The sequence below is a fragment of the Euprymna scolopes genome, chromosome 9 (assembly GCF_053919585.1).
Source record: "Euprymna scolopes isolate OS-2025 chromosome 9, ASM5391958v1, whole genome shotgun sequence".
NCBI classification, from domain to species: Eukaryota; Metazoa; Mollusca; class Cephalopoda; order Sepiida; family Sepiolidae; genus Euprymna; species Euprymna scolopes.
Window position 1 is genome coordinate 87,530,064 of NC_136490.1, and position 13,438 is coordinate 87,543,501.

Here is a 13,438-nt window from a genome sequence, read left to right on the forward strand (position 1 = left end):
TTTAAAAGAAAATATATTTTAATTATGGACGCACACACTGCAAATACTAAATATTCTTTCCATTTTGTTGAAGCTTTTTTTTTTTTCATTTTGATGTTTTAATTTCGCCATCTGCATAATGGCATGCAAAGAATTGTGTATGTTGTAAAAAATCTTCTTTACGCTCATATAAAGAAATTATTTATTATAAATGCATTCATTATGTAATGCTAAAAATGTCATTAAATTAGATAATTTTGTATGGCTCCAGTGATATCAATTTTTCATACATTTCTCAAAACTGAAAACAAGAATGAAGCAGTTTTCTTTTTGTTATTCTTCAAAAAATTCTGTTTTAAATGCTATCTTTAAATTCCTTTCTCTAATTTTCTAAACTGTGCTGTATTTTTTTCTGACATAAAATGAGGACAAGCATTTGAAGTTAAAACAAAGATATTGTTTGCTTGAATCTTCCAAGTTTATTAAAGCATTTTTTTTTTAATTCTTTGTTTTTCTAGGGCTGTGTTGATGATATGATTCAAGATGTGGTTGACAGCATTAGTTGGGTTCATAACAATATCGACATGTACGGAGGAGACAAGGTTTGTTTTATTAGGGCTACCCGTTGTTGTCCAGGCCGTATAAAAAAAAAAAGAAGAAAATTAAGTTGCGTTTGACTGCACTTGCTAAATGATTTTTGTTTTAATTTAATTATTTTTACTGTTCAATAATTTATATAAGTTTCAAATAGGTTAAACTTAAAAACATTGTTAATGACCGTTTGGCAAAATAAAATGTATACTGATGTCGGTGTACTGCTACAAATTCAGAATAGGGGTATGTGAGCGAGGAAAAAAAGTTTTAAGTAGTTACAATTTTAAAAAAATTGTGATTTACATAAGTAATATTCCTGCATTTAATAGCAATCAGATTTTTAAATCAACCGCTGTTAAAAAATTCCCGCTAATTATTTATTGTGAGTAAAGTAAATAATACAAAGTACAAAACAAAAAATATAAAAATATTTTAACCTTGTTTAAACGTTTTCAAAAATATGTTAAAAATTTAAAAAAAACGAAACGTCTGCTGTAAGGTTGGTGGGAACGCAGAAACTAATATTTCTCAGCCAATATCCTACTCCATTGGGCCACACTGACAGTCATACCATGACGTTGCAAATTTATGTACTTAACATATCTGAGAGATGAAGGTAGTTCACATATGCGCAGATGCTGAAATTGTTTAAAGGAGGCGATTTTAAGTGACCCCCCCCCCTCATCAGATTCTGCGGTTGTTAAGGTAGAACAAATGAATATTTTGTTCTAAATTTCACATATTGTGCATCTGAGTCTTGTTCTTTCAGATAGTATTAGAATCATTCTTATCTGTTTTGGATTTCAAGTTACTAACAGACATTTGACATTCATATAATAGAAGAATAAGAAGAATATGCCATAGATTTTTTTTTTTTTTTTTTTGGTGGGTGGGGGGGCAATAAAATTATTTGCCTAATTTAATTTACTTTCATTTTAAGCTTTTACCTTTTTTCTTTTAGGAGAAAATCATGCTTGTTGGTCACTCGGCTGGTGCACACCTATCTGTTATGGCTGTTCTTGAGCTCCTTCATGACCGCTTGATGGCTGGTAGAGAGGATTTTCCTCATTCAGAGGCTGCAGACAAAAATGCTTTTTATTTTGAAGACCAACATTATGACTTGGTGTCATGTTCATATGAAGAAAAGCAAAACAGTGAAACTGCAGACAGTTTTTGTATTGTGAACTCTGTCAATATGAATGAGATGGGTCATGAACCAATGGATGTAGATACGCCAGAAAGTGATGCTGGTCAGGGAATTGGCCACATAGCTGCTACAGAGGAGGCACAGTCTTTACAGTTTCATATGGACGCTGATGGTGAGGATGACTGCTCTGATAACGACTCTGTGGTAACTGTGCGGCCAAAGGATTCTGACACAGGTCCTAGTTTGAGTGATATGTGCAAATCAATTAAGGCTATCATAGGTAAGTAAACGCCATTAGTAATGGTTATAGTAAGCTTTCTTTTATATAATCACCAGCTGTTGGCTGGAATGTAGTGAAGTCATTTTAGTTTTTAATTTTATTTTTTTAACATTTATAAAATTTTATTTGCAGCACCTTATATTATTCAATTTAAAATATGAGATTTTTCCTTTGCTGATTATTCCATTTTTTTTTATGGTCACAATAAAAAAAATTTTCTATTTTACCAGTTCGGACAGAACTACATAATTTAAAAAATAAACTATAGTGAAATACATTATTATAGTGCTAATAATACGGTACAACAATAAGAAATGAGAATTGTCTAGTCAAAATCAAAGTTTGATATATTAATTTAATTGCTAATTAGGTTCAACTTTTAAAATCTCAAGTATAACTTGATATGTTAGATAATTACAATAACCAAATTGTTATACTTTGGTGTTGGTAGGGCATGCTGAGAAACAAATGTTTGCAACAGATTTTCTGTACATATGCATTACAAATTATTGTTGATTATCCATGTTTTATCAACACATATAATGTATATGCATCAAAAACAAAAGATGATTGTGAAATTAGAATGATGAAGACATTTAGTTTTTTAACAGTTTATCAGTGAAGAGACAAGAAATACTTAAAAAATGCATTTGTTATTTTTAAATAGCAAAAACTATTGCGTTACACGATGTAATAAACTACATTGTTCCAGTGGGAGTCTTATTTTGTAGAGTGGTGATGACAAGACGCGTCCTGCTTGTATGAACAGTTAAAGGCTGAAGTTTCATTTTCATTCTTGAGTGGTGCAAGAGAACCAAAGAAATTTCATGTTCATCGCAAGACAATTTTTTTCCAAGAAAGATAACTGACCATTATCTCTTTTTTTTTTTTTTCCATTCACAAACTTTGTTCTTGACTATTAGTACCCATAAATTGTTTATAGAATAAAGATCTTGCTGTTTCCAGGTGAGACAGATGCTGTCACTTAGTTTTGAGGTAAACAACTTTGCACAAACTTTAAACATAAATAAAATCATTTATCAAAATTTATTTTCAGTTTCTCATGTAGAACTTCTGCATATTTAAACTTCTTCACTGTTGTTCAGAATTGATAAGGCACCTAAAATTATTTGGTTTCGTGGATATTTCATCATTGGAATTATATACTTTACATAAATCTGTTGTCAGTGGGCTTTCTTATGTATGAAACTATATCTATTTACTTACCTCCTCAGAAGGGCAGAGTTGGACACAAGGTGGGTTTTTAATGTAAAAGAAAATCCATTTCTCCAAACTTGGATACTTTAGATTGGGACAAAAATTTTAATTGCCTCAGTTTAGAAGAGAGAAAATGAAATATAGTATCAGAACAGATATTACACTTTGTTCTTAACATCTGTATCTTTTTGAAGCAGATATATTTACGAAATTGTAATACATTTCATTGAATCTAATATTAGTTTCTCTTGAATATTCTTTCTTTGCCTCCAACAGATTCAGTTTTTGTTGTCCCAATGCTTGTATGTACAAATGTTTTGCTACAACCTAATGTCATATTAATTAATGGTTCAGAATTTGAGTCAGTATGTAATTTCCACTTTTTATGTCTGTAAAGTTTTATTTTTTTTATTTTATTAATTTTCTACACTGATTTGAAATAATGGCAATTCGTTTTGTCATTAATAAGACTGATGCAATAATAATAAATCATTGTAATATGAAAAAAATAATCTTATTCTAAATGGTCTTAAATGACTAAATGCAAAATCTATTACTGATCAGAAAAACTGAAAGATATTTTAGAATAAATTACTTTTTTTAATTTATTTTGCTGAGACCCATATTTCAAAGAAAAAAGATTGAGAATTAAAGGGAGATTATTTATGTCGCCCTTTTTCAATGTATTGAGAAAATTGCAGTTCAATATATTAAAATAATTTTGTGAAGGTTTGAAAACTTTTAGCTTTTCTTTTTATATATATATTTTTATTATTTATTTACATATTTCATAGAAAATGAAAAATCCTGATAATCACATTGTAATTGATTTGCGTATGGAGAGCTGACACCTACAAGCATTTATTTAATGAAAATCATGCTTTTATTTGTTTTAGTTATAAAAAACACATATAACCTATAATCACATATGTTTCTCCAATTCTTCTGGTCTAATAATACTAGTCTTTTTTACTCCTTTTATTCTAATATATTTACAGGAATTTTATCATTACTTATATTTTATACAGGACGGAACAATAAATTTGTTGGCCTAAAAAAAATAACACTAAAGCTTTATTTTAAAACTTTCATTGAAAAAAAATCAATTCAGGTAACTTGATTATGTAGTACAGCTGATATCTATTCAATGTAGCCACCTTCAGCCTCAACACCGCCTCTATATGAGCATGCCTTTTCCACAAGCACCTGTGGGAGCTTGGTGAATACTTGGCGAATGGCAGCGATCAGGCTGGCTTTAGTGTTGTGGGAGGTTCTGTTGATGTTCTTGACGTATAACCAAACAAAGTAGTCCAGTGGGTTCAGGTCGAAGGAGGAGGGAGGCCAGTGAGAGAAGGGTACAAAGTCGTAGCACTCCTTCTGAAGCCAAGCCTGGGTCTCTTTGGACTTGTAGATCGGCGCCGAGTACTGCTGCTACATCTAGGGTTGGCCACCTGATTGCACCAGGGGATCACCACACTCTTCAGCACATCCAGGTACACTTTGATGTTGGCTTTCAAGCTGCCTTTGAAGATGTGAGGCGACATGATGTAGCCCTTATTGGAAACCAAAGACCATAATCGTGGCCGGAAACTTCATTGAGCTGTGCCCTCAAGGGTTGAACTGTTTAGATTTGCATTTTGAGGGTGCTGGCAATGGTCCTGTTGTCATAACTTGGATTGGTAAAGAGCACGAGTTGTACAGCGATGCATCTCTGGTTTCATTTGTTGAACATTGTGTCACTTTCAGACATGATAGAAGGCTCCTATAACTCTTAGGATTTGTACGCAACTGGCCAGCTAGTAGATGGTCTACAACAAAAGAAGACCAGTTTTCATCAAATGGAAATGGAATGTTTTTCTCGGACAACTATATTATTTTTCCATCCTGTATTATATACCTATACCTTCATTACTAATGTTGTTTTAGGAGAAATAGAAGAAAATAAGGTTATCAATAATTATAACAGTGTGATTTTCATAAACATATGCTCTGATGCCCACCAAAGCCAGAATGGCTCTCACCTTAAGCAGGGTGAACCAGCTTCCTCCAAGGGAGAAAGTTTCATGGGACCATCAAATTCGCATACAGTTCCTAGTTGTTTGCATCTCCCTGTCAGAGGGAGTTTATTATGTTAGGTTTTTGCAGTTCTTGCAGGAAGTTGTTGACGTTCTCATACATGTCGTGTCTAGTATTTCTAAATGTTCATCCATCTGGTACGGACCAGACTTAATTTTGATGATCTAATGAGAACCGATGTTAACATGATTATACTGTATATAAAATGGAATCTGTATATTGCAATTATTCCAAGGTTGTAATACTAATATATATATATATATATATATATATATATATATATATATATATATATATATATATATAGTTAAAAAGTTGAATGAACAATCTGATGTATAAAAACAATAAATTTAAAATTACACTGAATAATATCTTTTTTGATAAATTAATTTAATTCATTAAAGCAACCAAGAGATAGTGTGACAAAAATAGTATTTGTAAAAATTAAAATAAAAACTCGTTTCCAAGATTAATGTTATTTAAATCACGTAATTAACATTTGTTTCCATGTATTGTTTCGACTAGTAACTACAAAATGAGATTTTTAATAGTTATTATTTAATAGTTATTATTTAAAATGATAAAGTTGATGAAAACGGAACTCCTTCCACAAATTAAGATGAAATCCTTACGCTTACTAAATTTAGCTGTACTTAAAACAAAAATTAGCAGCAGCTTACCCTGACTTCCCTAAGTTCTTTACGAAAATTACATGCAAAAGTTTGTAAAGTTCCTCAAATGGTTAGGCATGATGTTGCTTTTTATACTTATGAATAACAGAACCATTTTATTTATTGTGGATGCTAATGTTACATAAAACTGAAAAGTATCACTTGTTTCCTTCAGCTGGTTAATTTATTTCATATCTTGATACTTTCTCTCACAAGTTTGATCACAAATGAAAACCCTAAACACAGGAATGATTTTTCATTGCTTACATTTATTGTTGGTGTATGTCAACATTATCTTACTTCTACAATCATTTCTTTATATAACGAGTGCCCCACTTGGCCCCTTTCAGAAGATAAACCACTGGACGTTCTCGTGACTCTCATAATATTTACTGATATTTTTCAATCAATAATAGCATTTATCAAAATTGTTTTTACTCATTCTTGGATCAAACAACAAATGGCAAATGTTTATTCTTCAGTTCAACTGATAAATCCTGATTTTTCAAAGTAACAAAAGCTCACAGAAAATTACACTGCAATCGTAATCTCTATTTAGTCCTACTATTTTTGTAACAAAAATCATCGTGGCTGACTACTGTTTGTCATGTTAGTATTAATACTATCTTTTTTATTACTATGAGTATCATCATTACTTTCTCTAATTCTTTGGAGATAATCTTATATGTGTGGAACTGATCAGTATGAAGAGGTGTACATGCCATCATATCTAAAAATAAATTTTCCTAATATTATGACCCTGGTTTTATAGAATATATATTTATAATGTTTCTGTTTAAATAGAAGGCACAATTATTTTTTAAGATATAGTTTTGTTTGTTGTTTTTGTTTTTTACAATCTTTATTAGAATATAATTTTGTAAATCATTGTATCTGGATTTGATGACTTATAATTTTAATTTTTTATTTAGGACTTGCTGGAGTCTATCATATTAAGGACCACTATGAACATGAGAAGTTACGAGGTCTGGAAGATGTTAGCTGCATGCATCGAGCCATGTATGGAGAAGATCATTTTAAACGCTTTTCTCCAACTGTGATCATTATGAGTATGAAAAGGAACATCAAGTAAGTGTTTGAATGTTGCTCTCCTCTTCCTTTTATTCGGTTTTGATTGGCTACACTAATATGTCCAGTGAATATTTCCATTATAAATACAAAGTTACTGATAAGACTTGAATTATTATGCAATATTTTTGCTAGGAAAAGCATTTAAAATCATGTTTCATCTTAGATTTTGTTACCTCTTCTTATGGACTTAAATATCTATCTATCTATAAAAGTGAACGCGCGCGTGTGTGTGTGTGTGTACATTTACCTACGCAATAACTCTGTCAATTTTAAGTCTACAGACTCGAAATTTGATATATAGGGTACTGAGATTTGGGAAAATCTTTGCTCGCTTTTCGGCCAGAAACTTGGCTGTTAAGGGGTCAAAGTTCAACAACGATTTGACCTTTGTGAACTCTACCAAACTCCTCTGATAATTTTTGGTCTAAACACTTGAGATTTTAGATATAGGTTCCTTGGACATGGATCTAACTTAATAACTTGATTGGAGCCCAAAGAATAAATGTTAAGCGGTCATAATAGGGGTCAAAGTTTAAAAAATTGACCGTTTTTTTTGTTTTTTTTTTGCTCTGCTAATTTGTTATAAACTTGAAATATTAACATTGGTCTAGTGTGGGAGAGTCTCATGTGTAGTCATGGAAGCCTTAAAAGTAATATTAACCAATGAAAGTACAATATAAAGCAAAAAACAAAATGGAATAAAGTGTCTAGAAATTCCTATTTCTCAGATGATTCTAAGGTGGGCTCTTTCTACCATGCTAAAAAGTTACTTATGCTTAAAAGTATCCTGTACCTCTACAAGGCCATCATTCGCCCATGTATGGAGTATTGTTGTCATGTTTGGTCTGGTGCACCCTCTACTAGTCTCTCGCTCCTGGACAGGGTTCAAAAGAGTCACCAACCTGATAGGTTCTGAACTGTTGTCTAAGCTTCAACCACTGTCCCATCGACGAAATGTTGTATCCCTCTGCCTGTTTTACAAGTATTTTAATAGTGGATGCTCTAATGAACTACAAGTGCTTGTACCCCCTCGACGTAGATACCCCGTACAAACTCAACAAGTGACCAAATCCCACTCCTACACAGTAGAAATCCCTAGATAAAAGAAGGCCTTTTACTCTAATAGTTTCTTCCCCAGAACTGCTAGACTCTGGAACTCCCTTCTGGGTTCATATTTTTCCAACTGTACTGACATGCAGAAGTTCAAGTGTAATGTAATCTTGCTACTCGATTCCCTACATAGTATCCCTGCAACTACTGTCCCCGGTAGTAGCCCCCTACATCAAAGTGGCAATGTGTCTTGTTTGAGGTGAAAATGGAATAAAAAAAAAAAGTGTGTGTATGAGCTATATTTTGCATGTTGAGAAGAGTCACACAGTTAAAACCAGCAACTGCTGGTTCTAACTAGATTAGGCTGGATCTGCAGATAGAATTAGATCATAAGAGACAGGCTTAAGATATTAAGTAACAAATATACTTTCATCAGGCTAGTATTTGTACACAGAAATACATCTAAAGTGCACCTTGAAAATGTATTTGTTATCCTTGTGTTGTATGAGCCTTTAACTTCCCCAGGATACACACCTGGTCATTTCGAAGAACTTGAATAGAAAAGATGTGTAAAGATTTTTTAGAAGAGGTTTAGTCATCCTCTTAGAATTGTCGTTCCAAGTTGGCCATACTCACATAAAACATTAAACCCCTTTGTCTTTCACCCATAACCCCGTGTTTCTTGCTGTATTCTTATTTAAAGCAAGGATATAACACAATTAAAATACCAAGATCCAATATCAGAAATAAAAGATTAATATCTTGTATATTAATGATGAGAAAGTTAAATTAACCACAAATTTCTTATTGATGTAAGCAGAAAACAAAAACAAAATATCTTGTAAAAATGAGTGAAAAAAGACCTTAAATTCTCTGATTGGTAGAAATTAAACCTATCACACCTAAAAGTTTACGCATGATGACCATAATCAATATTCATTAATGAAAGCACCAGAAGGCTAGTTAGGATTATAATCTCAGCTGGGCTCAAATGGTAGGGATAGGCTGTATGAAAGCCTATCTGCAATCCAGGAGCACAGTCTCATTTTGAATGCATTTTGAGATAAGAAACCTGAATCAAAAAGAAATTTTGGAAATAGCCATTTTTGCTGGTTAGCACTCCAATCAGCTAAAATCGTCAAAAAAAAAAAAAAATGTAAATTCTTTCTCCTCCTTTGCATGCATTCACCCTTATAATTATTTTTAATGGACTTGTGTAGCAAGAACTTATCATAAAGCAATTCAAAAAGCAATTTCACATTGAAAATCCCACCAAAAAATACAGAAGTCAAAATTTTAAGATTTTTCAGTAAATTTGTACACATTATTGCATTGCACTTGTTGATTTTATTGTAGCTTTTATAAGACATTTCAAGAATCATTTTGAGAATCATTTCAAGAATCATTTTGAGAATCATTTCAAGAATCATTTTGAGAATCATATTGAGAATCATTTTGAGAATCATTTTGAGAATCATATTTAGTTCCATCAATAAGACTGATTAGAGAGACATCTTATAAGAAAAACAAAGAAAAAAACAACAATTGGTGATCGGCTGCCAACATACAGCTATCGTGATGTTTTCAGTGTGTAGCAAGGTAAAGAGTGGTAAGATGACAAATACAGAAGTTATTCCAATGCACTGATCAACATGTAGGAGCGTGCATTTGGGAACAGCTTTGTAATGAGCAGAAATGCTGTGATTGATCGCATCGACAAACTGGCTCATCACTATTTCAACCATGTCATTGCTAATCTAAATAGAAAAATATCCAAAAGAAGTCCAGTCAGAATGAGAAGAACAAGGAACGGAGGGAAACAACGTTCACAATTCATTTGAAAGGAGATTCCCCCATAAGCAGTCTTCTTGACATTGGTAAAGATACGTATGGATTGAGTAATCAGGAAAAAGTTTTTTTACTATGATAAAAGGAACGAGATAATGTTGTTTGAGTGTAGAAATGGACAGCAAGTGGGTTAAGGAGCAATTACAGTTGATGGAGCTGATGGCTGAGTAAAAAAGGGATTCAGAGAATGATCTGTCAATGCCACTACATGACAACTGTTATGTTGATAGTAACGTCATTCAGGATTTATCAATTATTTAGGTGTTGTCAAAGTTTTCATAGATGAAGTGACCACCCAAGCAGATAAGTTGGATATGATGTTTCCACCAGAATATCAGAAAGTCATGTGATTGCCTGCATTCCATGAAAACCGCAATTGTTGCTGTTGGCTGAACTGTAATGTGTCGGTTAAAATGGCTATTCTAGCCTTCAAACTTGTATGCGAATATTTCTCCAAACACACATACTACCTTTCTAAAGAGAATGGCATTGCTAATGAGCCTTATTTTTACCACCGCTTACCAGTAAAAGTTCAAGGACAACCAAAAAGACCTGATTCAGTAATCAATGGGAAAAAATGAAAGCTCCTAAATAAAAAGATTATTCAGTGTATAAAAAAGTTCTTCCTTCTGAAATCAACAACTACAAGCAGTTGCTTGCTGTGCAAGAAGAGTCAAATGCTGCTAACATTTTGTACAACATTTCGAATTAAGTTATGATTGGCCAGGAAACGTTTGCAAGCCTTTTTTTTTCTAGAAATTTAAATACTTGGATTAATTTTCATAGTTTTTTTCATGCGAGTATTTTTATCGATTTCCAATGATTACTTTCTTGCTTCATACTTTCTGTTATTTTAAGTGAATTGGTTGGTTTCTGTGACCAATCTACTCTGCTGTGGTCTGTTGAAAGCATGCTTAAATGTTAAGGGAGATTGGAGTGGTGGAGGGGGATGAATTGTAGAGATTTTCTGTTTGCTCCAGATAAATTTGGGTCAAAATACCCCCCCCCGCCCTGCCCCACCAAAAAAAAAAAAATTGCTCTCAAATTCCATTTTTCAACTAAATATCCCATGAATAATATCCATGAACACAATTTTAATGAGAAAAGAGAATAGATGAATTCCAAGCACATAAAATATCATTTATCAACAGAAATCAGTAAATTTTCCTTATTTTACCCCGAAATTCCAAGTTCTGCCAGTTTTCTGAGGTGCTAACTGCCAAAAATGGACTTTTTTCAAAAATTTCTTTTGAATTTTACTCAAGGCATTAATTGACACTAAAAATGAGATTGCACTCATGAATTTGAAGATAGACCCTATGTTCAACCTCATACAGACGCATAGAAATTTTGTTTTCAAGAAGATCCAAAACTTTTGACGATTTCATGAGATAACACTAAGGCAATCTGGAAACGGCTTATCATGTATTTGCTCACTGTCATGCTTTTATGTTTATAAACAACTGATGATGTTTTCATGTGAGATTGCGTGGCAAACATATTGACAACAAACATATTTTGCCCATATAAGTTATCCATATATATTTAAATAGATTATTTTCTCGCCATTAAAATCTTTTAAAATCTTAACATTATGAAACAAAATCAAATTCTTACAAAATCCTTTTCATTTGTATCGTTTGATTAAAACTCTTCATTGAACCCGTTCACTTTTTCAACAGGAAAGATTTGTAACCATATTTTTTAATAAAAAAAATCTATTTTAAAACAAAATGTGTTTACTATATACAGATGTTCTATGATTTTCTACAAAAGTTGGTTCTCAAATATTTACAACTTTTATAAATTAATTAGCTGTTGTTTAGAATTCAACATTAACAAAACAAAAATACAAAAAAGTCTTTATGATGTATGCACTTATCATGGAATGAAAATTGATAAAGTAGTTTTTGTTTTATTTTTATATAGAAAATTATTTTTTTATGATTTTTAACAATCAAAAGTAAATCATGGCCATTACAAGGCTGATTTTGATCTCTGTAGTTTGAATTGAGTTATCTCCCTTTATTAAAGATTAGGTTTTAAAGGATTAAAGATGGCACACCATCCTCACTTCTTTATAGCATTTGATTTCCCTTGTTAAAAATATGTGTGATTTTTAAAATATGACATTTTCACTTGAATTGTGTGATTTTTTAAATATTTTCATTCTGTGACAGGTAGGTACATCATAAAGATTTTTCTGTATTTTACTTTTTAATTTGGTTGAATTCACTTAGAAAAAAACAGATGTTGTTGAATCAGTTGCTTTTTATTTTTTCACTAAAACTAGTATTAACTCTTAATATTCAATTTTCTGAATAATTTTACTTTTTTCTTTGCTCATTTTTTTAGATTGCCTAAAATGGTGCTTGTTCATGGAACAGAGGATTATGTTGTTCCATTATCATCTTCAACTAAATTTGGAGAAGTTCTTACTGACATTTTTGCAGATGTATCGGTTCGTGTGATTCCTGACTGTGATCATTATAGCATCTTTCTTGACTTGATGTCCCAAGACAGACGATTGCATGATGTTATCATGGGTATTATTCTTGAAACTGCCAGGCGTGTATTTTAAGGAAATTGTTAATTTTAAAAGGTCCAGTTGTGTTTGTCTTTGAAATTTTTTTTGTTTTTTATAATTATCAAAGATAGCAAAATTTCAAGATTCTCATTGTGCAGAGCCATCAAAGCTGCTTTGGTTGCATAACACAATTGAATGAAATGAGGCTGAGCCAGAAGTTTCTCATTTCAAGTGTTTTAATAATAATTATATTTTCCCACATATCCAACATCTTGTGATTCTTTATCAACATCAACTTAATTATTCAGTTTGCTACAATCAATGTTGTAATTCAAGATGCTTCAAAGCATAATTTAATGCATTTACTTTTATCGCTTTGATATTCTAACACAAACAAATGTTACCATATATTACAAATATATAACTGTATGTTTAATGAAAATTAATGAAGCTTTAAACAATAGGCTTATAAGAATAAATGTATTTTGACTAGATTTTCTATGCAGTTTCAACATTATTTAATTATTAGGACAGAATTTACTCTGCTCATTTTTCAGGCCCAGTGACTGAGTAGTGCTGAATTGCTGAAGTAAATACATTCCCAATTTTACAAGTGGTCTTTTTTCATTTTATTTTTCATAGCATAGATTTTAAATAAAAAAATTTGTAACAAAATTTTGCAAAATCATCAAAAAAGGTTATTTTTTGATTAAAACAAGAAAAATTTTTTTAGCTTGATGCCCTTTTGTGTGGCTAATGAGGAATAATTATGAATTGTTAGCTAAAGAATGATCAAGTTGTTTTAAAAACATTTTGCTTTTTATATCTTGATATTTGTAAAAGAGATTGACTTTACAAAGTTAAATTATTTTGGATTTCTTTTATAAAACTTAAGTTTTACAAAAGAAATCTAAAATAATTTATGTTAAAATATAAGTTAATGTTAATTGGTTGTT

At 31.5% G+C, this 13,438-nt stretch overlaps 1 protein-coding gene across 1 annotated transcript in view; it reads left to right on the top strand.

Moving 5' to 3' along the window:
- The window catches only part of LOC145284764 (uncharacterized), a 36,975-nt gene extending 23,830 nt beyond the window's left edge, over positions 1-13,145 (top strand). Inside the window, exons 5-8 of the mRNA XM_080133733.1 lie at positions 498-581; positions 1,535-2,000; positions 6,898-7,054; positions 12,311-13,145. Of these exons, the coding sequence (XP_079989859.1) occupies positions 498-581; positions 1,535-2,000; positions 6,898-7,054; positions 12,311-12,536 (933 nt within the window). The 3' untranslated portion in view covers positions 12,537-13,145. The remainder of the gene's footprint in view (positions 1-497; positions 582-1,534; positions 2,001-6,897; positions 7,055-12,310) is intronic.
- Positions 13,146-13,438: the final 293 nt, after the last annotated feature.